The sequence below is a fragment of the Aspergillus thermomutatus genome (assembly GCF_002237265.1).
Source record: "Aspergillus thermomutatus strain HMR AF 39 chromosome Unknown NODE_198, whole genome shotgun sequence".
Lineage (NCBI taxonomy): Eukaryota > Fungi > Ascomycota > Eurotiomycetes > Eurotiales > Aspergillaceae > Aspergillus > Aspergillus thermomutatus.
In genome coordinates this window covers 13616-39805 of record NW_020798247.1, presented here as the reverse complement: position 1 = coordinate 39805, position 26190 = coordinate 13616, and the positions used below count along the sequence as shown (strand labels likewise).

General features: G+C 50.7%; 8 protein-coding genes across 8 annotated transcripts; 6 read left to right on the top strand and 2 right to left on the bottom strand.

Annotated features, from left to right (window-relative positions):
- Nucleotides 1-1354: 1354 nt before the first annotated feature.
- On the top strand, nucleotides 1355-8248 carry CDV56_104228 (bifunctional carbamoylphosphate synthetase/aspartate transcarbamylase; the record flags this gene model as incomplete). Its single annotated transcript, XM_026757847.1, has 3 exons — nucleotides 1355-2081; nucleotides 2142-8128; nucleotides 8192-8248. The coding sequence occupies 3 exons, from the start codon at nucleotides 1355-1357 to the stop codon at nucleotides 8246-8248; spliced, it is 6771 nt and encodes a 2256-aa protein (XP_026611916.1).
- Nucleotides 8249-9933: 1685 nt separating this feature from the next.
- Nucleotides 9934-11841, top strand: CDV56_103866 (uncharacterized protein; the record flags this gene model as incomplete). The annotated part of the gene is made up of 7 exons (XM_026757485.1): nucleotides 9934-10144; nucleotides 10215-10259; nucleotides 10322-10513; nucleotides 10624-10769; nucleotides 10823-10843; nucleotides 10917-11126; nucleotides 11245-11841. The coding sequence occupies 7 exons, from the start codon at nucleotides 9934-9936 to the stop codon at nucleotides 11839-11841; spliced, it is 1422 nt and encodes a 473-aa protein (XP_026611915.1).
- Nucleotides 11842-12352: 511 nt separating this feature from the next.
- CDV56_103629 (putative histidine acid phosphatase) lies at nucleotides 12353-14148 on the top strand (the record flags this gene model as incomplete). Its single annotated transcript, XM_026757248.1, has 8 exons — nucleotides 12353-12461; nucleotides 12518-12651; nucleotides 12699-12817; nucleotides 12876-12983; nucleotides 13036-13406; nucleotides 13480-13709; nucleotides 13759-13879; nucleotides 13943-14148. The coding sequence occupies 8 exons, from the start codon at nucleotides 12353-12355 to the stop codon at nucleotides 14146-14148; spliced, it is 1398 nt and encodes a 465-aa protein (XP_026611914.1).
- Nucleotides 14149-15261: 1113 nt separating this feature from the next.
- On the bottom strand, nucleotides 15262-17114 carry CDV56_103319 (acyl-CoA synthetase; the record flags this gene model as incomplete). The annotated part of the gene is made up of 4 exons (XM_026756938.1): nucleotides 15262-15426; nucleotides 15487-16631; nucleotides 16690-16991; nucleotides 17083-17114. The coding sequence occupies 4 exons, from the start codon at nucleotides 17112-17114 to the stop codon at nucleotides 15262-15264; spliced, it is 1644 nt and encodes a 547-aa protein (XP_026611913.1).
- Nucleotides 17115-17678: 564 nt separating this feature from the next.
- On the top strand, nucleotides 17679-20143 carry CDV56_102974 (putative ABC transporter; the record flags this gene model as incomplete). Its single annotated transcript, XM_026756593.1, has 3 exons — nucleotides 17679-17776; nucleotides 17831-18555; nucleotides 18612-20143. 3 exons carry the CDS (start codon nucleotides 17679-17681, stop codon nucleotides 20141-20143), a joined length of 2355 nt encoding a protein of 784 aa, XP_026611912.1.
- A 694-nt stretch (nucleotides 20144-20837) lies between these two features.
- On the top strand, nucleotides 20838-21658 carry CDV56_102789 (uncharacterized protein; the record flags this gene model as incomplete). The annotated part of the gene is made up of 2 exons (XM_026756408.1): nucleotides 20838-21153; nucleotides 21210-21658. The coding sequence occupies 2 exons, from the start codon at nucleotides 20838-20840 to the stop codon at nucleotides 21656-21658; spliced, it is 765 nt and encodes a 254-aa protein (XP_026611911.1).
- Nucleotides 21659-22315: 657 nt separating this feature from the next.
- On the bottom strand, nucleotides 22316-24512 carry EXO84 (exocyst subunit EXO84; the record flags this gene model as incomplete). The annotated part of the gene is made up of 3 exons (XM_026756038.1): nucleotides 22316-22712; nucleotides 22773-24045; nucleotides 24125-24512. 3 exons carry the CDS (start codon nucleotides 24510-24512, stop codon nucleotides 22316-22318), a joined length of 2058 nt encoding a protein of 685 aa, XP_026611910.1.
- A 353-nt stretch (nucleotides 24513-24865) lies between these two features.
- CDV56_102295 (TOM complex receptor protein TOM20) lies at nucleotides 24866-25514 on the top strand (the record flags this gene model as incomplete). The annotated part of the gene is made up of 3 exons (XM_026755914.1): nucleotides 24866-24923; nucleotides 24996-25241; nucleotides 25309-25514. 3 exons carry the CDS (start codon nucleotides 24866-24868, stop codon nucleotides 25512-25514), a joined length of 510 nt encoding a protein of 169 aa, XP_026611909.1.
- Between the last annotated feature and the right edge of the window lie 676 nt (nucleotides 25515-26190).

Here is a 26190-nt window from a genome sequence, read left to right as displayed (position 1 = left end):
AGTTTCAACTTCAAGTGAGGGGTGAGATGGAGCATGGTCACTCATGTCATGAGCTCCTCGTGCAACTCAGAGAAGGAAAAAAAAAAAAAAAGTCCGAGCATCTACAATTCTGCTGAATGACATGATGATGCGGATTATGCCTGCTAAAATTTAGGAGACTTACTTCTTCAGGAAATGTGTAAACGATATCTACCTAGGGTTTTCAGAGTGCTTACTCCCGTACCGCCGTACTCAATGGAAAGATCTCGATACTTGGGTAATGGTACAAATCGCGTGCGCTAAAAAATCAGATTTCCTATGACGAAAGCGAAGAGGAAAAAAAGCATCCAAGCCGCTGATTAGTAAGGTAGGTAGTGGAAGCTCCACATTCCCTGGATTATTACTGGCTTGGAGTGGAGGCGAAATTCCTGCCTTTGTCCGTACGGACCTACTTAGTACTCCGTATTCAGATACAACTTTGGCGAGAAGAACTCACCGGAGAGGATACTCTTTGATTGTCTTCCAATTGCAGGCCAAAATTTTTCTTAAAGAGCTCATGTACTGTCTATGCAATCACTTGGCTTGTAACTGATATAGAAGCTACATGTGTTTGTGTCTATCCTTCCTACGACCGATGTACCGAGGGGTACTCGTGAGAGACAAGGTGCTGGAAAAAGCTCACCGCCTGCAACTTTTCTTGCTTTAGTCCACTTCTTCGATAAGGCACTAACCGAATCTGGGTAGTGGGTGGCAAGGGATAGATTGGAAGCCCTGCACGCCGTGCATGGTTTGCGTCCGCCAAGTGCGGCATGAAAAATAAGGAAAAAAAAGGCAAACTGCCCGGCTTCGCTTGTTTTCTGCTCTTGATACTATCTGCTGTATAAGAGTTCAATTGATTGTCCAAAATTGAGAAGCAATCGACGATTTATTCCTGAATATGTAGATATATGGCTGTACTGTGAGATTATTGAGTATCACTGTAGCATTCATCTTCATCGAATTCAGCAGACAGCAAGCAACACGCCTCTGTGGGGGCAAGCGAAGGAAGATCAGAGGGAGGTAAAAAAAAAAAATCTGCAGGCGGTAAAGACCAGCAGAATCATCCACGATCCCCGGATCGGTCAAAATAATCAGTCCAATGAGAGAGCTTCATGAGCCCGCCGTACACAAAATTTTATTCTGCTGTTCCCACGAGAATTCTTTCTCATCTTCTTCTATATTCCTCCTCCCGTGCTGAAGCAGTAGTAGAGAAACACTCCTCCTTCTCTTTTCTTACCATCAAGAAGAGTCTTGGAGACTGCTGATGCTACGGTAGAGTGAAAACCCTGCCAATTTGTCCCCGAGAGGACCTTTCCCTCCCCCACCAGATACCGCAATGCCGCAGTCCGCCGGTAACGACGAGGTCGCTCTCCCCTCCAGCCCTTTGTCTGGAGGGGCCGTGTCCTACAATCAGATCAACAAGGAATTACAGCCACTCCCATCAATTGAGTCAGGAAATGGAGCCGTGATTCCGCCTGCTTCGGCCCGAGTAAGAGGCAGCAGCGGCAAGATGTTCGCCCTCGAACTCGAGGATGGCACAGTCTACCAGGGCTACAGCTTTGGTGCTGAGAAGAGTGTGGCAGGAGAGTTGGTTTTCCAGACCGGTATGGTGGGATACCCAGAGTCGATCACTGATCCCTCCTACCGCGGTCAGATCCTGGTCATCACTTTCCCTCTGGTGGGCAACTACGGTGTGCCCTCCCGTGAGACCATGGACGAGCTTCTGAAGACATTGCCCAAATACTTCGAATCTACAGAGATCCACGTTGCAGCTCTCGTTGTTGCAACATACGCTGGAGAGGATTACTCTCACTTCCTCGCCGAATCGTCCCTTGGACAATGGCTCAAGGAGCAGGGTGTCCCCGCCATGCACGGAGTGGACACTCGTGCTCTGACCAAGCGCATCCGTGAAAAGGGTAGCATGCTCGGCCGCATGCTGCTTTCAAAATCTGAAATCGCCGATGGCCTCGTGGAGGTGACTCCAGGCGACAGAGACAGCTGGAGATCATCCTTCGAGCAGATCGAATGGGTGGACCCCAACAAGAAGAACCTCGTGAGTGAAGGTAGGTTTTGACAATCGGAGATATACTTTTGAATAGTCCGATATCTGACAGAATCCTCAGTTTCGATCCGTGAGCCTCGCCTGTTCACTCCCCCTGAGAATGTCGCCCTCAAACACCCATCTGGCCGCGCAGTTCGCGTCCTTTGCTTGGACGTTGGTATGAAGTTCAACCAGCTGCGTTGCTTGCTTGCTCGTGGTGTTGAGGTTCTCGTTGTACCCTGGGACTACGATTTCCCCAAGCTTGCCGGCAAGGACTACGATGGTCTGTTCGTATCGAACGGTCCCGGTGACCCAGCGACGCTCTCTACAACCGTGAACAACCTGTCCAAGACCCTGGAGGAGGGCAGGACCCCTGTCTTTGGTATTTGCTTGGGTCACCAGTTGATTGCTCGTTCCGTTGGTGCCCAAACGCTCAAGATGAAGTTCGGTAACCGCGGTCACAACATCCCCTGTACTAGCATGCTGTCTGGCAAGTGTCACATCACCTCTCAGAACCACGGTTACGCTGTCGATGCCACGACCCTTCCCGAGGGCTGGGAGGAGCTTTTCGTCAACGCAAACGACGGCAGCAACGAGGGTATCCGGCATGTTAGCCGCCCCTTCTTCAGTGTACAATTCCACCCCGAAAGCACTCCTGGTCCCCGGGACACTGAGTATCTCTTCGATGTGTTCATCAACACTATCAAGGACACTCTTGCCTCATCTGATGCTCTTCAGAAGCCTGTCTCTTTCCCTGGAGGTACAAAGGCTGAGAACATCAAGACATCGCCCCGTGTCTCTGTCAAGAAGGTCCTGATTCTGGGAAGTGGTGGTCTCAGCATTGGTCAGGCTGGAGAATTCGACTACTCTGGTAGTCAGGCTATCAAGGCCTTGAAGGAAGAAGGAATCTACACTATCCTCATCAACCCCAATATTGCCACCATCCAGACTTCCAAAGGTCTTGCGGATAAGGTGTACTTCCTCCCCGTCAACGCGGATTTTGTGCGCAAGGTTATCAAGCACGAGCGCCCTGATGCTATCTATGTCACATTTGGTGGTCAGACCGCCCTCCAAGTCGGTATTCAGCTCAAGGATGAGTTCGAATCCCTTGGTGTCAAGGTCCTTGGTACTCCCATTGACACCATCATCACAACCGAGGACCGTGAGTTCTTTGCGCGAAGCATGGAGTCCATCAATGAGAAGTGCGCTAAGTCTGCGTCTGCCTCGACCTTGGAGGAAGCTCTCAGAGTCGTGGAGGATATCGGATTCCCCGTCATCGTCCGTGCTGCCTATGCCCTCGGAGGTCTTGGCAGTGGTTTCGCTGATGACATGGGCCAATTGAAGGAGCTGTGTGCGAAGGCATTCGCTGCCAGCCCCCAGGTTCTGATCGAAAAGAGTATGAAGGGCTGGAAGGAGATTGAGTACGAGGTAGTCCGTGATTGCCAGGACAACTGCATCACCGTCTGCAACATGGAGAATTTTGATCCTCTTGGTATCCACACAGGTGACTCTATTGTTGTTGCACCTTCGCAGACTCTGTCTGATGAGGATTACAACATGCTGCGTACTACTGCCGTCAATGTCATTCGCCACCTTGGTGTTGTCGGAGAGTGCAACATTCAATATGCTTTGAACCCCTTCTCAAAGGAGTACTGCATCATCGAGGTCAATGCTCGTTTGTCCAGATCTTCTGCCCTTGCTTCCAAGGCCACCGGTTACCCTCTTGCCTTCATCGCCGCTAAGCTTGGTCTTGGTATTCCTCTCAACGAGATCAAGAACTCTGTCACTAAGGTCACCTGTGCCTGCTTCGAGCCATCCCTGGACTACTGTGTTGTGAAGATTCCCCGTTGGGATCTCAAGAAATTCACCCGTGTGTCCACCCAACTTGGCTCTTCGATGAAGAGTGTTGGTGAAGTCATGGCCATTGGACGTACCTTTGAGGAAGCGATTCAGAAAGCCATTCGCTCCGTTGACTTCCACAACCTAGGGTTTAATGAGACCAGCGCACTGATGTCTATCAGTGAGGAACTTCAGACACCTTCAGATCAACGTCTGTTTGCCATTGCCAATGCGATGGCTGCTGGCTACAGCGTGGATGACATCTGGAAGCTCACTCGGATTGATAAGTGGTTCCTTAGCAGACTCAAGCGCTTGAGTGACTTTGGCAAGCTCATGAGCACCTACAATGCAGCCACTGTGCCTCGGCCTCTTCTGCGTGAGGCCAAGCAGCTCGGTTTCTCCGATCGCCAACTCGCCAAGTTCCTGAGCTCGAACGAGCTCTCCGTCCGGCGGTTGCGTGTTGAAGCTGGCATTGCCCCCATTGTCAAGCAGATTGACACGGTCGCTGCTGAGTTCCCTTCAGTGACCAACTACTTGTACCTCACATACAATGCATCTGCCCACGATGTTGCTTTCAACGATAATGGTATCATGGTCTTGGGCTCTGGTGTCTACAGAATCGGTTCCTCTGTTGAGTTCGACTGGTGTTCTGTGCGTACCATTCGGACCCTCCGTGAGCAGGGCCACAAGACTGTCATGGTCAACTACAACCCTGAAACCGTCAGCACCGATTACGATGAGGCTGACCGGTTGTACTTTGAAAATATCAACCTGGAAACCGTTCTGGACATTTACCAGCTGGAGTCCTCTAGTGGCGTGGTCATTTCGATGGGTGGTCAAACCCCGAACAACATCGCTCTGCCCCTCCACCGTCTCAATGTCAACATCCTGGGTACCTCTCCTGAAATGATTGACAGCGCCGAGAACCGTTACAAGTTCTCTCGCATGCTTGACCGTATCGGTGTTGATCAACCAGCCTGGAAGGAACTTACCAGCATCGAGGAGGCCAAGGGGTTCTGCGACAAGGTCGGCTACCCAGTGCTTGTCCGCCCCTCCTACGTGCTTTCTGGAGCTGCCATGAACACAGTCTATTCCGAGCACGATCTTGCTACCTATCTCAACCAGGCGGCTGATGTTTCACGCGAACACCCCGTGGTTATCACCAAGTACATCGAGAACGCCAAAGAGATCGAGATGGATGCCGTCGCTCGTAACGGTGTCATGGTCGGACATTTCATCTCTGAGCACGTTGAGAATGCTGGTGTCCACTCTGGAGATGCAACCTTGATCTTGCCCCCTCAGGATCTTGACCCAGAGACCGTTCGACGTATCGAAGAGGCCACTGCTAAGATCGGAAACGCTCTGAATGTCACTGGTCCCTTCAACATTCAATTCATTGCCAAAGACAATGACATCAAGGTCATTGAGTGCAATGTTAGAGCTTCTCGTTCATTCCCCTTTGTGTCGAAGGTCATGGGCGTCGACCTGATTGAGATGGCTACCAAGGCGATGATTGGCAAGCCCTTCACTGAGTACCCCCCAGTGACCATCCCTAAGAACTACGTCGGTGTCAAGGTCCCTCAGTTCTCTTTCTCCCGTCTCTCCGGTGCCGATCCAGTTCTGGGCGTTGAGATGGCTTCCACTGGAGAAGTTGCTTCCTTCGGTCGCGACAAGTACGAAGCTTACCTCAAGGCTCTGATCTCGACTGGTTTCCGTCTCCCCAAGAAGAACATCTTGTTCTCTATTGGTTCTTACAAGGAGAAGAGGGAGATGCTGCCATCTATCAAGAAGTTGCACCAGTTGGGATTCAACCTCTTTGCTACCTCCGGTACTGCCGATTTCCTGAAGGAGAATGGAGTGCCTGTCAAGTACCTGGAGGTTCTTCCTGGCCAGGAAGATGAACTTAAGTCCGAGTACTCCCTTACTCAGCACTTGGCGAACAACCTCATTGACCTTTACATCAACCTGCCATCCAACAACCGCTTCAGACGTCCTGCGAATTACATGAGTAAGGGTTACCGGACTCGTCGTATGGCTGTGGACTACCAGACTCCTCTGGTCACCAACGTGAAGAACGCCAAGATCTTGATCGAAGCCATTGCCCGCCATTATGCCCTGAACGTGCAGACCATTGATTATCAAACCAGCCATCGCACCATCATCTTGCCTGGCTTGATCAACATAACCGCCTTTGTCCCTGGTCTGGTCACTCCTGGCTCTAAGGACTTTGAGCTTGTCACCAAGGCTTCGATTGCTGCTGGTTTCAGCATGATTCGCGTCATGCCCGTTGGTGTCGAGGCTTCTGTCACGGATGCTCGCGCCCTCAGAATTGCCCAGCAGAATGCTCAGAAGGCCCCCTACTGTGACTTCAACTTCTCCGTTGTGGCGACCTCTACCAACTCCGACCAGGTCGGCCAAGTCACCGGAGAGGTGGGCTCTTTGTTCATTCCTTTCAACCATCTGTCTGGAAACATCAGCAAGGTCACTGCTGTGACAAACCACTTCTCTGCTTGGCCCTCGAGCAAGCCTATGATTACCGACGCCAAGTCTACCGATCTCGCGTCTATCCTGTTGCTGGCAAGCCTCCACAACCGCAACATCCACGTCATGAGCGTCACCTCAAAGGAAGATATCGGCCTCATCGCTCTCAGCAAGGAGAAGGGTCTCAAGGTTACTTGCGATGTCTCTATCTTCTGTCTCTTCCTCTCTAGAGACGATTTCCCCGACTGCAACTTCTTGCCGTCTGCTGAGGATCAGAAGGCTCTGTGGGAACACATGAGCACCATTGATGTCTTCTCCATCGGCAGTATCCCCTTCCAGCTTGCTGGTAAGCAGGCCTCTCCGGTTTCTGGCATTGCCGAGTCGTTGCCATTGCTCTTCACCGCTGTGTCAGAGGGTCGCCTTACCGTTGAGGACATCGTTTCTCGCCTTTATGAGAACCCCAAGAAGATCTTCGAGCTGCACGACCAAGCCGACAGTTCTGTCGAGATTGAAGTTGACCGCCCATACCTCTTTCAGAGCCCATACTGGTCTCCCTTCAACGGCAAGAGCGTGCGCGGTGCTGTTCAGCGGGTTATCTTCCAGGGCAAGACCTCTTGCCTCGATGGTGAAGTGACTCAGGATGCCCCCAAGGGAACCGACATGTCTGGCCATCGCATTGTTCCTGCGTCTCCGTCTGTCAAGGCTATGTCTCCCATGGTCCAGGCGCGCCCAGAGAGTTCTCTTGACAGGAGACTGTCGATTTCTGGAACTCCTGGTCGGTCTCTGAAGCCTAGGCCCGCTGAGTCGGCTGCCAACGAGCTCGGTCCTCCTCTGTATACCCCCATGCAGACTTCCTCCTCCCTGCGCGATTTACTGTCGCGGTCCACCTTCAGACAAAAACATGTGCTCTCCGTCAACCAGTTCACTCGTGCTGACCTGCACCTGCTCTTCACGGTGGCTCAAGAGATGCGCCTCGGCGTTCAGCGCCAGGGTGTTCTTGACATTCTGAAGGGTCGTGTTCTGACCACTCTCTTCTACGAACCTTCGACCCGCACATCGGCATCCTTTGACGCTGCCATGCAGCGTCTCGGAGGACGGACTATTGCCATCTCCACCGAACACTCTTCCACCAAGAAGGGTGAGACCCTGCAGGACACCGTCCGCACTCTTGGTTGCTACGGAGATGCCGTTGTTCTGCGTCACCCCGATCCCAGCAGCGCTGAGACGGCCGCCAAGTTCTCGCCAGTGCCGGTCATCAACGGCGGAAATGGCAGTGTCGAGCACCCCACACAGGCATTCCTCGATCTTTTCACCATCCGTGAAGAGCTGGGAACTGTCACTGGCTTGACGATCACCTTCACCGGTGATCTGAGATACGGACGTACCATCCACTCTCTCATCAAGCTGCTCCAGTTCTATGATGTGCGCGTCCAGCTTGTTGCGCCCAAGGATCTTTCTCTTCCCGAGGAAGTCCGGCAGACGGTTGTCGCATCCGGACAGCTGGTGCTTGAGTCTGAGGAGCTGACACCCGAGATTGTTGCGCGCTCCGACGTCCTGTACTGCACTCGTGTACAGAAGGAGCGGTTCGCCGATCTTGAGCAGTACGAGCGTCTCAAGAACAGCTTCATCATTGACAACGCTCTCATGAAGCACGCCAAGAGCCACATGGTCGTGATGCACCCCTTGCCCAGGAATGCAGAGATCGCCGAGGAGGTTGATTTTGACCAGCGGGCGGCTTACTTCAGACAGGTTAGTTTGCCTTTCTTTCTTGTCTCTCAAAGTGTCTCGAGTTGTGCTGACTTATACCCTTAGATGAGATATGGCCTCTACTGCCGTATGGCTCTGCTTGCGTTGATCCTGGCACCATAGGTCATCTCATGTTCTATATAGGAAGAGAGGGACGCTGGTGACTTATGTGGTCAAGCATTCCGTTAATTCTTTCTTCTTTTTTCTCTTCCAATGTTCTTTCAGCACCTCATGTCATGTCTCAGAAAAGTTATGCAGTGTTTACATACACGTAGGCTTCCGCGAGCTATATATACTCGCCTTATAGATTAGATGAATCTCTCTTATGAACCTGATGATCCCGTTACGTGTTATGTATGTGTTGTATGCTTGGTGGTGTATTTTGTGTTTTGTGTGTTTTGTGTGTGTGGTGTGTGGTTTATGTGTGGTGTTTGTTTTCATTTTCTCTCTTTTCCTTTTCTTTTCTCTCATGATTCGTTTTTCCTTTTTCTTTCTCTTTCATCTTTTATGTTTCTACTTGGGCGTGGACTTGGGACGGTCATGGTTTGGGTTTATGGGTTTGGCATGGATTTCTCTGGGTTGGGTTGGGATTTTTCAAACTGGCGTTGATCGGTCAAGGTTTCTGGGGGGTTCTGGTGGGACAGGACAACGGAGTTTTCATACCCATCATAGGAAGATACCCATTTCATCTGCATCTCAATCATTCTGCATCATTTCAATAAAACTTGACTTCTGCTTCATATCATCATCCTCCGTTGATCTCTCATTCTATCTACTTAACTACAAGCCACAGATCTTCTAGAATGAAGATCCCAAATCGGTGCCTTCGAGAGGGCCCAGGGTTGGCGAAGAATGGGGGACAAAAGAACATATTAATTTTTTTTTCTGCGGCTGAATCCTCGAAACAGTCTTGAATCCTCAATGTGGACATCGAGAACAGGAGCATTTCATTTCCAACTCCCTTTACGGCTGGTTCTCTGTGCCACGACTCCCTGGATGTGAGTCAGTGATGACTCTCTTAAAGCCATTTTTCTCTCGTACTGACTCGGAGCTATTTAGATGATCAAGGAGATGGGAGATATCTTATATGCATATCCCTCAAGGTCACTGGCTTCTAATGCTGCAACACTCTTAGACAATGGTTGGCAATGACTCCATTTCCTGTGCGGATGGCGTGATTCCACCTGGCAGAAAACACCAACAACAAACGATATGACACTGTGGAAAACAATAATCTGCCGTTTGAGCTCATGAGACGATAAAGTCTGCCAGAATGAGGGAGAGTAAGCCTAGAGAAACTGGCTTGGCTGCTGGTGCGAGCGCGTGCAGGTCGAATTCAAAACAGAAACGAGACGGTCGATCCTTTCCCCCTGCTTCCTCCAATTTGACGATGATAGCCGTCGCTTTCTGTTGTTGACCTTCCCGAATATGCGCTCCAACTCCGCGATCTCGTCATCGCGGAGGTCTGATTGCTCATCAAGAATGGCTATCAGATATGTCTTCACAAAGTGTGTCTTATTTCACATTGGCTGTCTCCAAATGGATCGATCGAGATTATTTGTCGGAAACTTGATGGACGGTTCAGGTGTTCCTTTGGCTATGCGGGATCGTCTTTCCCCAGTCCGCGTCCGTCATAATGTCCCTATCGCGCAATTGCGACAAGGATGGTGTGCTGTGTCCTGTCCGCCATGTGGCTCTTGGACGCACTCTCAGAACCTTCTTAATGGCCATCTATTGCCTGTCCGGGGCGATACCGTTCTAGCGGAAACTTCCATCAACTGTCCCATTGTCGAGCAACATCCAACCAGATGAAGCTGCTCGAAACCATGGCTCAAGTTGAGGAAAAGAAAAGTTCGAAGCCTGCATCGCTCCCAGAGAACTCAAGTTCACTTTCCCAGAGTAGCCTCGAAGAAGGCCAATTCGATATCAATGAAAAGGCGCTGCTGCGTAAGCTGGATTACCGGCTGCTTCCACCATTGACAATACTATATCTCCTGTCCTTCTTAGACAGAAGCAATGGTATGTAGATTCTGGGATCTGTAGAGTCAAGTCAAAAATCATTACCAAATGCTCACTTAAGGGCTTCTAGTTGGCAACGCTCGCTTGGAGGGTATGGCTACGGATATTGGAATGAGTGCGTTGCCTCGTTCACGGCTATTCGCACGATTCGCTGCTGACGACATTGTGCCTTTATAGCGGGCAACATGTACCTTACAGGTCTCACACTGTACTTCATTGGTTACGTCGCTTTCGAGGTCCCCTCCAATATCGTGCTCAAGAGGACTACACCGCGGATATGGCTCCCGACCCTCACATTGCTCTGGGGCATTGTTGCCACGCTTCTTGGAGTTGTTCAGAATTATGCTGGATACCTGACCTCCCGGACAGGTAAATTGATAAACATTGCAAATGTTCAAAAGAAGTGCTGACTCTCGAATGGGGCCCATGTCTCAAGGGACCTTGCAGTCCGTTGAGGCGTGGCGCTTCCGCGTCTGTAGCCCTGGGGATTGCTGAAAGTGGACTGTTTCCGGGTGTCGTCTTCTATCTTTCGATGTGGTATAAGCGAAATGAGCAGCACTATCGGGTGGCGCTCTTCTTCAGCGCTGCATCGCTCGCTGGTGCTTTTGGAGGCATCCTTGCCTGGGTTGGTGCAACTCAAACCAGAGGAAAATTGACATCCCGTTGACCATCTGCCAGGGTATTGCGCATATGCGTGGTGTTGGTGGTTACAACGGCTGGAGATGGATCTTTATCCTAGTACAGTGCAATACCAAGCATTCGCAAATTACAGTTAGAACTGACTAGCTCGAAGGAAGGACTGGCAACTGTTGTCATGTCCGTTGTCGCTTATTTCTGGGTCTACAATTACCCTGCAACTGCAGAGTTCTTGTCAGACAAGGAGCGCGCCTTCATCCAATTCCGCCTGAAGAACGACAGTGATGCCACTCGGGACGAAAAATTCAGCTGGACGGCAGTGTTTGATGCTTTCAAGGATTTTAAGGTATGGTTGTACGGGCTCTGCTTTCACACGATGTCTCTGCCCTTGTACACATTATCGCTTTTCATGGTTAGTATACCTCGGTACCCTAGATTATGTTGCTATCTGACTATAAATCTAGCCTACGATTATCAAGGAACTGGGCTACTCGGCTGCCAAGGCCCAACTTCTTACTGTTCCTCCTTATGCCTTGGGATTCATTATGACAATCACAGTCGCAATTCTCTCCGAACGCACTCGGCGCCGCGCACCGTTCATCATTGGGTCGACCGCGTTCGCCTGCATCGGATACATCCTTCTTCTCACTTCAAAGAGAGCGTCCGTATCCTACGCTGGGGTCTTCTTCGCCGCTGGCGGCATCTATCCTTCGGTGGCCATTGTGCTATCTTGGCCGGCCAACAACGTCTCCGGGCAAACCAAACGCGCTATAGCCAACGCTATGCAGATTTCGATCGGGAATTTGGGAGCTGTGATGGGCACGCAACTCTATCGGACCGAGGGCAGTCCACGCTACTATCTTGGCCATGGATTTGCGCTGGGGTACCTTCTTGCGAATATTGTTGTGGTCGGTGTCCTGTGGGCTGTGCTCAACCGGGAGAACATCGAGAAGGCCAAGCAGAGAGAAGCAAAGGGCATAACTGCATTTATCGGTGATATTGGGGATGCAGGAGGCGAATTCCAGGGCGACAGCGATTCTCGATGGATTTTTCAGACTTGATTGATGCCCATCAAAAGTAACGGCATTCACTTCGTGCTTGGCATTGGTGTACGGTTCCTCTTGGTAGAGTACCATAGTAAGCCTTCAGAGCTTTATCTCGAATATCTGCATCCTCTTAGATTGTGCAAACGCGTAATGAGTTAATCTAATGCTCAGGGAGATAGATTGGATGCATATTCTAGTGCTTGGTTTGCCAAACGGCCAATGGACGCACGTGGCGGATCTCCTGCAGGTGAACGGCCTGCCGAGTCAACACTACGCAGACTAGACGCTTTCTCTTGTCACCACCGTCAACAATCAACCGAGACATCACCTTCGGCTACAGCACCGGTGGAGACACTTGACTCGCGATGGCTCGAATTTGTCCGTCTTCGTCGCTTGTTTTCGAGGAGGCCAATGTTGGATATCATAAATACCGCGAATCGCACCATGGTTGCTGAGATTTCTCACAGCCAGATCTCTTCTCTTCTTTTCATTTCTCATTTGAGTGTCAATTTGACAGAACAAGAGAATGAGACAGAATATTCAGGCTCTTTGGCTTCTAAGCCTGGGCTATGCCGCCTCGGTTCATGCTTTGGAGGCTCTTGAGCACCTAGGAGCTAACTCTCCATGGTTCGCAGGTATATACTTCTTCAAACTACAACATTATCCGATGCTGATCTTCTTATGTAAACAGGACCTAATGTCAATAAGATCTCGTCTAACGTCCCGGACCAATGCTCCGTCGATCAGGCGATCTACGTTGTCCGCCATGGCAGCAGATACCCTGATCCTGGTGCCTATGCAGAGTGGCAAGCGCTTTACAATGCTGTATGTTTCCTCGGCATCATAATATTGTTCAATGACTGAGTTTATAGTTCCAATCCGCAAAATTCAAAGCCTCTGGGTCATTGAGCTTTATCTCTGATTGGGCTCCAGTGTTGAGATACCCTGATCAGGAGATATCGCAAGTCTCCCTCACTGGGTATAAGGAGCTGTAAGTATCTTCAGTCAGCCAGCACTTTCCGAAAAGAACGATGCTAATACTCTGATAGGTACAACCTTGGAGTGGATCTTCGCTTCCGATACCCTTCATTCTACGAAGACAACACGCCATTTTTGCTGTGGGCGAACGACTATCAGCGTACTATCGACTCTGCTAGGTATTTCAGAGAACCTCCATCTGCAACACTAGATTCTCCTAATAGTTGACAGGCTATTTGCTCGCGGCTACCTTGGGCCCAACTCCACCTACGGCGACATCTATGTCGTTAACGCGGACGTTGAAGCAGCCACTGGCAACTCTCTTGCAACATCCGACATGTGCCCTAACTTCAAGGACTCCAGCGGAGGCACCTATCCCTCGACGTGGGACAGCATCTATCTGCCACCCATCACCAAAAGACTCAACAAGAAAATCTCTGGTAATCTCACTCTGACTGATAGCCAAGTCTCGATTTTCCCGTACCTCTGCGGTTTCGAAACCCAGATTACCGGAAGCACCAGCCCCTGGTGCGATGTGTTCACGCCTGAAGAAATCCGTCAGTACGAATACCGTCAGGATCTTCGTTACTACTACGGCACGGGTGAGTAGCCCCTAAACGAATAGTATAAAGACGGGATGGGACGAACAGCCGCTGACTGCATTCTCACTTTCAGGCCCCGGCGCAGGGAAGAACATGACCGTCATGCTACCCGTCCTCCAGGGCATCGTCAACCTGCTAGAGGATGGCCCAGCGGCGACAGCAAAAACGAGCACCGGCACGAGCAAGCTCCCTCCTCTCATCGTCGCGTTCACGCATGACAACCAGATCAACGAGCTCGCCTCCATCTTAGGTATCTTTGACGAGCAGAAAGCCCTTGCCGCTGATAAAATGGACAATAAAAGGGTATGCTAGGTTTTCTCTTATCCATCTCAAGTCTAACGGTTGCCTGTAGATCTACGTCAGCACTCGCGTGAACCCTATGCGAGGAACCATCGCCTTCGAGCGTCTCAACTGCACATCGCGCGGCAGGACCTCGGTTAATGTCCGTATCCGCCTGAATGACGCTGTCTATCGTAAGTTTGCCCCGTTGCGTCTGCCACTGTGTCATATTACTGTAGCGAGGCTGACGTCCATAGCCGTTCCGTCTTGCCGCTCTGGACCTGGAAGCAGCTGCCCACTCGACCAGTATACCGAGCTGGTGGCCAAGAAGAGGAAGCAGTATGGTTCCTTTGCGTCGGTCTGTGGCCTTTCCGAGGGGAATGTTACCACCGTCGGTTCGGACGGAGCCGTGACTTTCTTCAATGACTTGACCCTTCCTTTCCTGCGTGTCGTCAAGCCTTGATCTCGCTCACTTGCCTGCGTTCTTTTTCTTTGTAACATTCATACTCCGTTATACAGTCCTTACTGATTCTTTTGTGTGGTTTACAATATGTACTATTTAGTTAAATTCAGTTAGAGGCGTGCGGTCGTTGAGACTCTGGACATCTCACCCGCATGTAAGGCTCTCTTTTTGCAGATGGTATATCGGCAAGATTTGTTTTATTTTATAAGGAGATATGGGGGACACTCTATAGCCTGGGTGTAGAAATCCGCCAGCCAAAGCCCAGGGCTACCATCTCTATCCAACACTATAGCACCCTTAGAGTAATAAGGAAATCACCCTCCAGAGTGGTTCTACCGACTCTCCCACTCACTCATTGCTCCTTAGAAGTGTGTTTTAGTTAAGGATAATAATAATATAGAGAATAGCACAGTCAAGAGGGGGTGAAAGAGGGATTGATCCATTCCACTATAATCCTCCATACCCTAAACCATTATATGCTTTCTCCAGAGCTCAAGACATTTAAAATCAAGAAAAATATCATAGTTACCTTCATATAACTATCTCATTTAAGACTGAACAGTATTAATGAACAGACAGTATCAAGTCTGAATCATTTAATCATGCCATGTGGCCTCAAAGGCTTTGTCGAGCGGAGGGGTTTTCGAACTAATTTTATCGTGAACCAAGCCGATTTTATCATGGAATAGGCGGAAGATGATTTATAAGATGGTCGAGGATGCTTATTATTAATGACTTAGCATCACCAAGGCTTGGTTGGTGGCCAGGCATTATGGAAGGTAGGTCAATGATATCTATATTCAAACCAGAGGTGGGAATGGCTTCAATTCGGCGGAGCGGCAGGGCAGCCAATGATGGGAGGAGTCGATAAGCTGGATGGGCTTGTCTTAGCTTCATCTTCATAATAATATGAAGATTACTAGACCCCAGCACCACGTTGAGGTGCAAGCCCTTCGCTGGGGTTTGCAGATGGTATATGGTAGAGTATAGCTTGTGTAGAGCAATGGAGACGCTCTATTAAGACTTTCAGTCTTTTGTCATTGAATCGTTATATACAAGGCTGTAACTCATGACTGCTTACGTTATACAATGCAGTCCAATGATGATACCAGATCAAGCCTTATCAGGCCAGTATTTCTGCACGATTATCTTCTTGTTCACCTTACCCATTGCATTGCGTTCGATACTGTCCACAATCTTCAGAATTGTCGGGATCTTGTAAGGGGCCATCTCCTGCTTGAGTTGCGCGCGAAGGCTCTGAAGTTCCAGCGGCTCGGTCTGCAGCTACGTCAGTCCATGCTTTGCGAGAAATGTGCTCAGGACAGGCAAACATCTCACCCCAGGCCGTTGCTTGACAACAGCAGCGACTCGCTGGCCCCATTCCTCGTCCGCCAGGCCCACGACTGCAACTTCTTCGATGGCATCCAAGCCGAGCATTTTCCGTTCCACCTCTAGAGCAGAGATCTTATAGCCGCCAGACTTGATCAGGTCAACCGACGCCCGGCCTTGGATGAAGTATGCGCCCGAATCATCGCGCCGCGCGACATCCCCCGTCCTGAACCATCCGTCGGCAGTGAATTCCTTGGCTGTCGCGTCGGGCTTTCGCCAGTATTCGAGGAAAACGTTATCACCTTTGATCTCAATCATGCCGTCCTCGTTTGCAGACTCGATGATTGCTCCCGTTTCCTTGTCGGCCAGACGCACCTGCACACCAGGCAGAGGCCAGCCGACGCTGCCGTCTATCCGCTTCTCGACTTCCAGCCCGCAACTGAGGGCCATGCCGATCTCTGTCATGCCGTATCGCTCCAGAAGGGTCTGGCCTGTGATTGCGGCGAACTTGGTTTTGATAGGGGTAGGGAGCGCCGCGGAACCGCTTACAACGAGCCTCAAGGCGTTGGCGCCACTTCGCGCAGCGGCTTCCTTGTCTGTGCCGCGGATGTTGGCCTCGAAGTAATGGACCAAGCGAGAGTATATCGTCGGGACGGCCATGAACATCGTAGAAGAGCCCTGATCCTGCCACCGATTCCATATGACTTGCGGGTCAAATTTGGGGTGCATCTCGACCGTAGCTCCGCTGAGTAAACTAGCTGTCAGACCGTTGATGATCCCATGGACGTGATGAAGCGGTAGGACATGGATGAGGTGGTCAGATGGGCCGTACTTCCACGCTTTGACGAGACATCTCGCTTGAAAGGTGATGTTCTTGTGCGTTGTGACGCAACCTTTGGGTTTGGAGGTTGTGCCAGATGTGTAGATCATCAGCGCCCTTCGATCCAGGGAGGAGACAGGGCTGAATGTAGGCAGAGAATGTGATGAGAAGTCCTCGCTCGCCTGAAAAGGCTGGAGAGCCATGAATGGCACATTTCTGGTTATTAACTCACGTAGCGGCTCCTTGAACTTGTCGAACGCGGGGTGCAGAATGACCAAGGATGGGTCCGAGTCCTCTATTGTGTAAAGCAATTCCTTGACCGGATGAGTTGTACCTTTGATTGGCATTCTGATATTAGTAGTCTCATGGCAGTCAATGGTTAGAAGACGTACAGAGGGGCACGCAAACGCCACCAGCAGCCCAGATGGCCCACTGGGTAACAACATAGTCGTATCCATTTGGGACCAGGAAGGCGATGCGTCTTTCTTCCAGATCTTTCAGCCTCAATTCCTTGAGAATGATCTCTTTCAACGCTGCCGTATCCACTAAGAGCTGCGTGTAAGTGAATTGCTCCCCCTTGGCCGCATCTATCACCGCAACTTTCCTCGCATTGTGCTGCGAGACTTTCTGTGCCTCGAGAAATAAGGGGAGTGAGGGAATTGAATCTAATGGAGAGACTTCTTGTGACTTTGTACTGCATGAATAGAAGTCAGAGCCGACCTACGGAAACAGTGACGAAACTAGCGATCTATAACAAGTTGAGGGGCGGACCTCACTCGACATACCAGCCATTAGTGGTGGGGGGGTCAACAGTCATGTTTTCTTGCGTCTCTTGCGGAGGGGTTATGATAGAAGGCCGTGAACAGGGGACTCAAGAGAAGAGAACGTCGAAGAAAAATCAGCCGATGAGGGACATTCGGAAATTCCGAAGATCGCTTCCCCAGTCATCCACTCTGTAGGTACATCGATTACCGATTAGCTGTTCAATTAAGTGAGGGGAGTTGATATTAGCCGACGCTTATCGGAGTTCGGTTGTCATCTGGCGGAGTGATTGTGGTAGGTAGAAAGAAGGGAATGGATGAAGACATTTCAAACAGTGTAAATTGCGCACTGTAGCATGCTAGACGGGGGTGGTAACTGCAGGTTGATCATTTGCGCATTTGGAATATTGAAATGTTCCAGTACTAGTCGCAGTGGAGGGAAATCGTCCTCTTCTACTACCATTATCTCGGATGCATGCGTAAGACGTAGGCGTCCAATCGCATTCCTGCCGGAGTGCAATCAAGTCGCCTTTGATTGCGAACTAGGATTCTTTTCGATTTGTTGGTCGGTTGCATTGCTTTCTATTTGACTTCAAATATATCATTCCCTATACTTGAGGATGATCACGTGGCCAGGCTCGGGGATTGCAGCCTCGGACTTAAGGCCGACCACGAGCGACTTCGGCGTTGGAGATCAGCAGTCATCGTCATTCAAGCCGTATGCGACGGCTCCTTGAGGGAGCGACAACAATTTTAAGAACATGCTGCTCAGACGATCCATATCGCGTTCCTGCCACTTCAGACCGTCGAGTTTCATCCGCATTGCTCGCCATGGCTCCTCCTTGGCACCGCCGCTGATTCGCATCCAAGATGGAACTTTTTACGAAAACTATCCTACTCCGGACGATGCGGCCAAAGGCCGTAACCCGCCTCTCTTCCAAAACTTAAATTTTGTTCTACCTTCGAAACCAACTCCTTCTCCCACCGAGGGCAAGGAAAGTCTACAACATTGGGCTGTGATCGGTTCGTTGGGAAGAACCCAGCTGCTCGATATCCTCCGCGGCCAGTACATCTGTCTTCCGCCCACGGCTCGCAGTTATCCTTTCCTCCTCACGGACGAAATCGCGGCCAAAGATACACGGTTACGATTTGTGGGAAATGCAATTCAATACATTGGGTTCAGTGGGGAAGGTTCAGAGGCAATCGGTGGCACTCGGGGCGCGTACCTGAGTGCTCGGTATGAGAGTCTTCGGGAAGAAACCGACTGGACTGTCCGCCAGTATCTTCGGGGTCAAACCTCCCTGAATCCCTTAGAGGGAGAAGAGAATGGAACGGTCCGGAATGAGGAGTTGCTGACGCAGGTTATCACCGACTTGCGCTTAGGGGAGCTTCTCGACATGCCAGTCGCCAATCTGAGCAATGGCCAAACAAGGCGTGCGCGGATCGCAAAGGCCCTCCTCAGCGAGCCAGAGCTGCTGCTGCTTGACGAACCTTTCAGTAAGTCACTCTACATAGCAAGTGAACCTATGAGAAGGGGGTTGACATTCCCTTAGTGGGCCTCGATCCAGCTACAGTTCGGAGCATTTCCGGTCTGCTGGAACGCCTAGCAGTGAAGGCCTCGCCGAGATTGATCCTCGCCTTGAGACCGCAGGATAATCTTCCGGATTGGATCACTCACATTCTTCTTCTCGGAAACTCCAACCAGGTCCTGTTCCAGGGCACAAGGTCGGAAGCGGACAAAGTCATGAGCGTCTGGAGGCATCTTACAAAAAAGGGCAAGACTCAAGCACTCAGCGAAGAGGAGCAGAAAATACTGCAGGAAGCTCAAAAGGCTATGGAGTCGGGGTCTCTGGATCGACAACTGCTGTGGGATCTCAATCTTATCGAAACTAGCTCGAGTCAGAGTAACGCTGTGACAACTCAAGGGGGAGAGCCGCTGATTGAGATGGAAGGCGTTCGTGTACAATACGGCGACAAGGTCGTTCTTGGCGGCTGGAAGCAAATGGTCCGCGATCAAAAAAAAGAGGGACTTCACTGGACCGTTCGTCGTGGCCAGCGTTGGGTAGTGCTTGGGGCCAATGGTTCAGGGAAAACCACGCTACTCTCCTTGATCACATCGGATCATCCGCAAACCTACGCATTGCCGATTAAGGTCTTTGGGCGCTCGCGTTTGCCCGAGGCGGGCAAGCCGGGCATTTCAATCTTTGAACTTCAATCGCGCCTTGGTCACTCGTCCCCCGAAATTCACGCTTTCTTTCCCCGTCAACTTAGCATTCGCCAGGCCATCGAGTCTGCCTTTGCAGAAACATTCCTTGCCAAGCCGACTTTGGATCACGAACGAGACTTAGACGTAAGTGCAGCGCTGAGGTTCTTCAAAGCCGAGTTAGACCCAGATGCAGCCGTCACAGCCCAACAGAAACCACCTGGTGTGAATTACCGCGCGATGGAATTATTCCCCAATATTGGACAACTCAAAACTACCAAAAATCGCGATTTCGTGCCGACAGACTATGATGTCGAGTATGCCGATTCAGTGCGGTTTGGAGAACTTAGCACTGCCCAGCAACGCCTTGTGCTCTTCATTCGTGCATTGATTCACAAGCCAGATATCATTATCCTTGACGAGCCATTCTCCAACATGTCTGCGTCCCTCAGAGACAAGTGTATCCACTTCCTCGAGGCCGGTGAGGTGCGCAGCAAATTGAAAACCTCCATCACGAGGCGCACAACAACCACAGAGGCTGCGTGGCTCAAGGGCTCCAACGTCAAGGCTAGTGAAATACGGCACCGCGGCCTATCTGAGGAACAGGCTCTCATCATGGTCAGCCACGTTAAGGAGGAGATCCCTGACAGCGTCCGATACTATATGCGTCTTCCGTCCGATCCCGGCGACGGAGGCGAGCCACTTGACTTCCGGTTTGGAATTCTACAACGGGGCAGTGTCATGAGCGATCCCAAGATTTGGGATCTGGCATGGTCTCCTCCTTCGGCGTTCGATAAAGCAACCCATCCATTACGGCACAGAAAATCTTCCGCTAAGAATGGGCACCACGACGAGAATATCTATGAATGGTACTCGATATAATAGACACTGTCTTGGTATAGAAGCTCATTCAGAGCATTGGCTGGTAATAGACGTAGACAGATTCTATATAGCGCATCTCACATGTACATTAGCTCTCTAGATCCAACGAAACCCGTAACTCAGCTTCGTGTAAAAGAATTGGTACAAAAACACCTACGCTATTCACTAACAATCATTGTATTTCTGGCATCCGTGCATAAGAGGCAAGGTCATCAATTCCTCTCTGTTGCCCACCGAAGCTGGCAGTTGCTTTTGATATGAAAAGTTGACATTCGACTTCGAATACCCGCGAGGGCAAACACTCGAACCAGACCATCTGGCGCAACTCTGCCGGAAGTTCTGGAAATGGACAAACAGATGCACGCTTCCCCATTTTTCAGAATGTCGTGTGACGGAATAGCAGAAGACCACGGAGAATGGAAATACCTAGTTTCTTGCTGGATCCTGCTGCAGATGAATCCTTTCTCCCCTTCAAATTCCGATTCTCCCTGAACCAACCAGAGAACCCTTAAAGGCGGGGTCAACCTTAGCTTACGCTAGGTACATAATTTGGGGTAAACGGAGTCTATCCCCATTCCCCAGACCATCCTAAATGGATCGACAGCCCCCGGTCACAAGCTAGATACAACAAGCGGGACGACCTTCTTCTTCAACCATGTGAAACCACATCACCATCGCAATTCATCGCCGCACGATGTCCCCCAAGTCATCCAGCATCAACACCTTCCAACAAGAATCAGTGGAAACTCCAGACACAGCTAAAAAGCGCTTATGGGATTCTGAACAGCCACAGAAACCTTCGTACAAAAGAACTAGGGCCCGAATAGCAGAGCTGGATGAGGAGGTGCAGTCCCTTCAGCCCTCAACCCAGAGAGAAACATGCGACCTCGCAGCGAAACTCGATCGTCTCGAGAACGAGAATAGAAAGCTGCACCGGGTTCTCGAGGCAATCAAAGTCGCAGTCGCAGAGGATGAGGACGGGGACAAGTCGTATGAGAATGATACTTCCGGTAGGTACTGAAACCAAGCCCCCATCTGTGACATGATTAACAGGCATGTTAATAAGATCGTTCTCGTAAAATTTCTCTGGAACCTCCCAACGCATACTACGGTGAAGGTGTAGATGTCGTTTCCCTCCTCTATGAGGGCCTCTTGTCCTTCGACCCCAAAACACCACACGAATCATCCATCCATCCCCGACCAGAAAGAGTACCAATCACAATCCCACCGACAATGCTGCACCCGATCCCACGGAAAATCAACCAGATCTACGAATACGTCTTCCGAATAAGCAACGGGGATGCTCGCGAGGTAGAGAACGCTGACCCGGGCTTGATCTTCAAAGCCATCAATGAGGGGTGGGAGACCCTACACGCAAAAACGATGCAGAATCCGCTGTTCTTGATCCTGTTTCATATCGACCAGCGCATTTTCTATCAGCAGCAAAAGGTAACGAGGCTGGCCATCTTGTATAAGGATTTGAATTTATTCAAGGCAGGTTACCTCGCCGAATAGCCGAGGCCATGCGCTGATTGAGCTCTGTCTGATAGTACTATGTCAATCCTTCGAAAAGAAACCTCAAAAACCTGCCCTCGTGGATCCAGCCAGAGTGAGTGCATTCTGCCAGCCCAAAGTATCGCTTCTAAGTCCAAGTTAGACTCTCACAAATGGGAACCGAATGCCCTGTCACCATTAACTTCTTTCCATGGTAAGCCATACTAGAATCTTCAGCCACGAGGACTTAGTGCTCATTGATCAGGCCACATGTACGAAAGATCCTAGCCGAGAATCCAGTGCAGTATAGTTCATCCACCGAATTCTCTACGGAATTCCGCCGCTGTTTCCGCTTCTATTGGCCCTTTCCGTTCCATAATACCTTCAGCTATGATCAGAGCACCAGGAAATACCGGGTGAACCCGCTTTTTGACCGGTATTACAGAAATCAAAGGTCATGGGGAATAGATAGAAGTTTCTTCCAGAGGTTTCCTGAGTTTGCGGAGGGATTCGAGAGTCTTGCTTTGCAAGCATGAATTGTGACTTATCTTTGAGTCTGGTCGCAAGTTTAATGAGCTTGAGAAGACAACAAATTACCTAGAGAGTACCTCGCAAGGAAAAGGAATCCTAATAGCGCCAATCATTCGAACCTCATAGCCTGAACTCCTGGTATTATTATCAAAAACCATGGTCCCGTGCAGCGTCCGCCAGCCCCGAAATGAGAGACTCCGAGCGAGTCATTTGTGGCTTCTCGCCACCGTCATCATGGAGATCCAACCCCTTAGCAACCAGGTCAGCAAAATCTACACCGACTTCGGTCAGAGAGTCGGCATGCTCATGTACAATATCAATGCATTTCTGCCAGACGGTCGTGCCTCGCTGTACGCTGCTGAGCTGCCGGGTAAGAAGGGCATTGAACCCGTCCAAGTGGTGTTTGGCCCACTTGATGCAGGCACTCGACATGACGGGCGGGAAGCATTGCTGGTAGATGCTGATTGTGTTTTTGATCAAGGTGAAATAGACGTAGGAAACCTGGAATATGTAGAGGGGGAGATCACCCTCGAAGACACACGCCCTAGATTCGTCTCAAATTAGTCATAAATTCAAGCTTGGTGTACTGGCGATAAAAACTTACCGGACCCGTTTGGAGATCACATCCGATCGGGCTTTCAGGTAGGCCTCCCGAGCCTGGTCCTCGAAGCCTAGACGAGTGAGCCAGGTAACATTCGTCTTGGTGGCATTCAAGAACGAGTGAGTGCCAGCCAATGCTCTTGATAAGACACTGGCCAGCTTGGCTGCGCGTTCATCAACTTTGCCATTGATGATTTCCTGCGCAATCGAGTTCCCCTTCAAGCCCCTGGCTAATTTTCTGAGCCGCTCAATGCCAGAAACTGCTTCTTCGAAACGTTGAAGGGCGATATCGATGTCGAGTTCATCCACTTGTCCATCCACCCATCGAAGATTCTGTTGCTTTCCATCAACGTCAATGCGAACTTCGGGGTTGTCGCGGGAAGCTTCTGAAGCATTAAGGAGGTCTGCCTTTTGAGAAATGGAATGTCTGACGCCTGCATAGCCAAATGCATCAGTCGTCTTGGTGGCCGCTTCTGTCTCGGACCGCAGTGTTCGCCGAAGGTCCTCCACTGCTTTTCGGAAGGTCGCAAGAAGCTCGCTCTTGTCGGAACTATCCCGCTTGTCGTGGCGATATGTGAACGTTTTTGAGCCTACTCGGACATTGATTGCGTTCGCGATGCCCCGTTCTTCGGCTTCTTCGCGGGCTGCCCCAGTGCCAAGATTGGCGCCGAGGTCAATCATATCAACATCCTGTAGCGGCCAACACTCCTCGGCGACGAGTTTCGTCGGAACCGGCCCCCGATGGTTGGGGTTGCTTTGGTCGACCCGCTTCCGCTTTTTCGCAGCCACCAGTAGATGATCGTTCAGAAGCACGATGTGAACGGGGCGCCTAGGCTTCCACGTGGCTGAGTCCAGCTCAACCCATTGCCCTGTCTCCATCACAATATGCCGGCCTGGAGCTACAGGCAAGAATTTTTGTGATCCTTCAACCGTCTTCCATAGTGTTTGAAGCTGGACATTCCACATGCTTTCCAGGTTGGCCACTGAACTGCGATTCGCGTTGCGCTTCGGTACCCAGTCATCCGCCGTCGGTGATATAGGATTGGGGGCATTTCCAATAGCCGTCTGGCCCAGAGCGGTGGTGAGTTCCGCCATTAGAGTGCGTAGTGTCCGCATCTCGCCCTTAAGCTTCTCCGCCTCCTTACTGATCTTGATGAACTGGGTGCGATTCTGGTACACATTCTGCTGAAGGTCGGTGGACGTTCGGTTTCTCACTTTGCGTAGACTCGCTTGATACTCTTCGATTTCTTCTTCCGTAGCATTGGCGAGCAGGTTTGCTACATCTACAAGTTGGCATGCCTGATTAGCCTACATGAGATCTGACCATAAGGGTAGCTAAGCTGGACAGCGACTCACATCTGTCTACTGGCAGACTTGGATCCCTCAATGCGTTCAAATCAACTTGCGGGGGCCCAGAGGAGTCCGACGAAGGCTTCCTGCTGGCTTCTGGAGGACTCAATCCGCCATACTTGCTTGCTGCAGGGAGACCAGGGACAGGGGGGGCGCTGGCATCAAATTCCGGAGCTTGGTTGAATCGCGTCGAGTATCTCCGTTTTACTAGATCTGAGGTCGCGCCATTTGTGGGGGCTCGCTCGCGAGACCCTGAGTTAGAGACATTGTTGGCCTGGCCCGAATCGGTACTCTTGTTGTTAGGTGGTAGCGGTCCGGATATGGGCTTCGGAGCACTGATTTGAGGACGAGCACGGCGCGTTTTACTTCGGAGGGTCAATCCGCGACCTTCCATGTTTTGGGACAGAGACGATCAACAAGCGGACGGATCGATTTGATAACCTAAGAACAAGCTGAGCAGAAGGGTGAGCATAGCAACATGTCGAGCTGGTGTCATAGCTGTCCGTTGGGCGCTCAAGCGGGACAGAAACCCCGAGGCGGAACAACAATGATCCCGCGCTTCAAAATTATCGCGGCTGCCCGGTTACAAGGACTGGAGACGAGCGTCACCAAAACCTCCAGTTGTCAAAGGGAATAGGTTGCCATCCCTTGTTGGAACTATCAGAGGATATTTTGTCTTCTTCTTACTTCTCAAATTGTATTCTACCTTTTTTGAATTAATTACAGACATCCTCTCTCCGCACCAACATGAAGACTTCAACCTTGGTGGCCGCTTCCGCCGGCACGATCTTGACTGGCCTTCTGGGTAAGTGCCGAGGAAATTCATCGACAGCATGTTCTGAGTGTCAGTGTTAATCAAAGTTGACTCATCCTTTAGCCTATGCCGTGTACTTCGACCACAAGAGACAGACCGACCCGGAGTTCCGCAGAAACCTGAAGAGGAACAACCGTCGACTTGCGCGTGCTGTCAAGGAGGAAGCAGAAGCCCAGGGAGCTATGCAGCGGGAAACCCTTAAGAAGGCTGTTCAGCAGGCCAAGGATGAAGGTTTTCCGACGGACCTGGAAGAGAAGGAGGCCTATTTCATGGGTCAAGTTGCTCGCGGAGAGTCTCTTTGTGCCGAAGGTATGATCATATCACAAGTCATCCGGGTGAACAACACACAAGTCAGCTCACACGCCTTCGCATCTAGGCTCCGACCAGATTGAAGCTGCTCTGTGCTTCTACAAGGCTCTTAAGGTCTACCCTCAGCCCAAGGACCTGATCTCGATATATGACAAGACCGTTCCCAAGGATGTGCTGGAGATCTTGGCCGAAATGGTCGCCATGGACGCCGGTCTCAAATTGGGTTCTTTCACTGGCGAGGGTGGCAGTGCTGACAACCATGGCGTCGAATAAATGTCCTTCTAAGAAAGTGGCCCTCCACAGTACTTTACCCTCCGCGTCGCCTTTTCCCGCAATAGGAGTCTTGGCCTTCCAACACGTGTTTCTTGTGCTTCTGGTCCACGCTGGGCCGTGGCCTGGTCACTTTAACCAGACTGACCTACCTGATTCTCCTTTCCTCAAATTTCTCTCTCGTGACGCTTGCAATATCTCCACTACCTGTGCCCTTTCTTCTTCCACCCCCTGTACATTTGCATTGTGTCTTGGCCGCCGATGTGGCGGACCATCTTGGTATTTCTCGGCGCCATGACTTTTCCGTTCTATTTATGTGTATTTCTCCCCTTTCGCCTATCATCGGTCTCCTAGTCTCCGGACCTGGTCAGACACCGCATTTCTCTGGGTTGCTGAGCGCCGGTAGTTCCTCTGTCTCCGAAATCCTCCGTTACGATAGGTCTGCTTAGGGTTGTATTTTAGAAGGACTAGTAGTTCTAGCAGGGTGAAAAGACGGTCTTTGAAGAATAGTAAAGTTCGATTAGTAGTTGGTTTTCTCTTTGAGGTTGTAATTCATGCGAAGGCAGCCAGATTCTAAACAGGACGATCCAAGAACTTCCAAGACGAACTTGCATGATGTCTGACTCTTTCATATCACGAAATGACCCAATCCCAGCCTCTGCAACCCAGTCTGACCCTT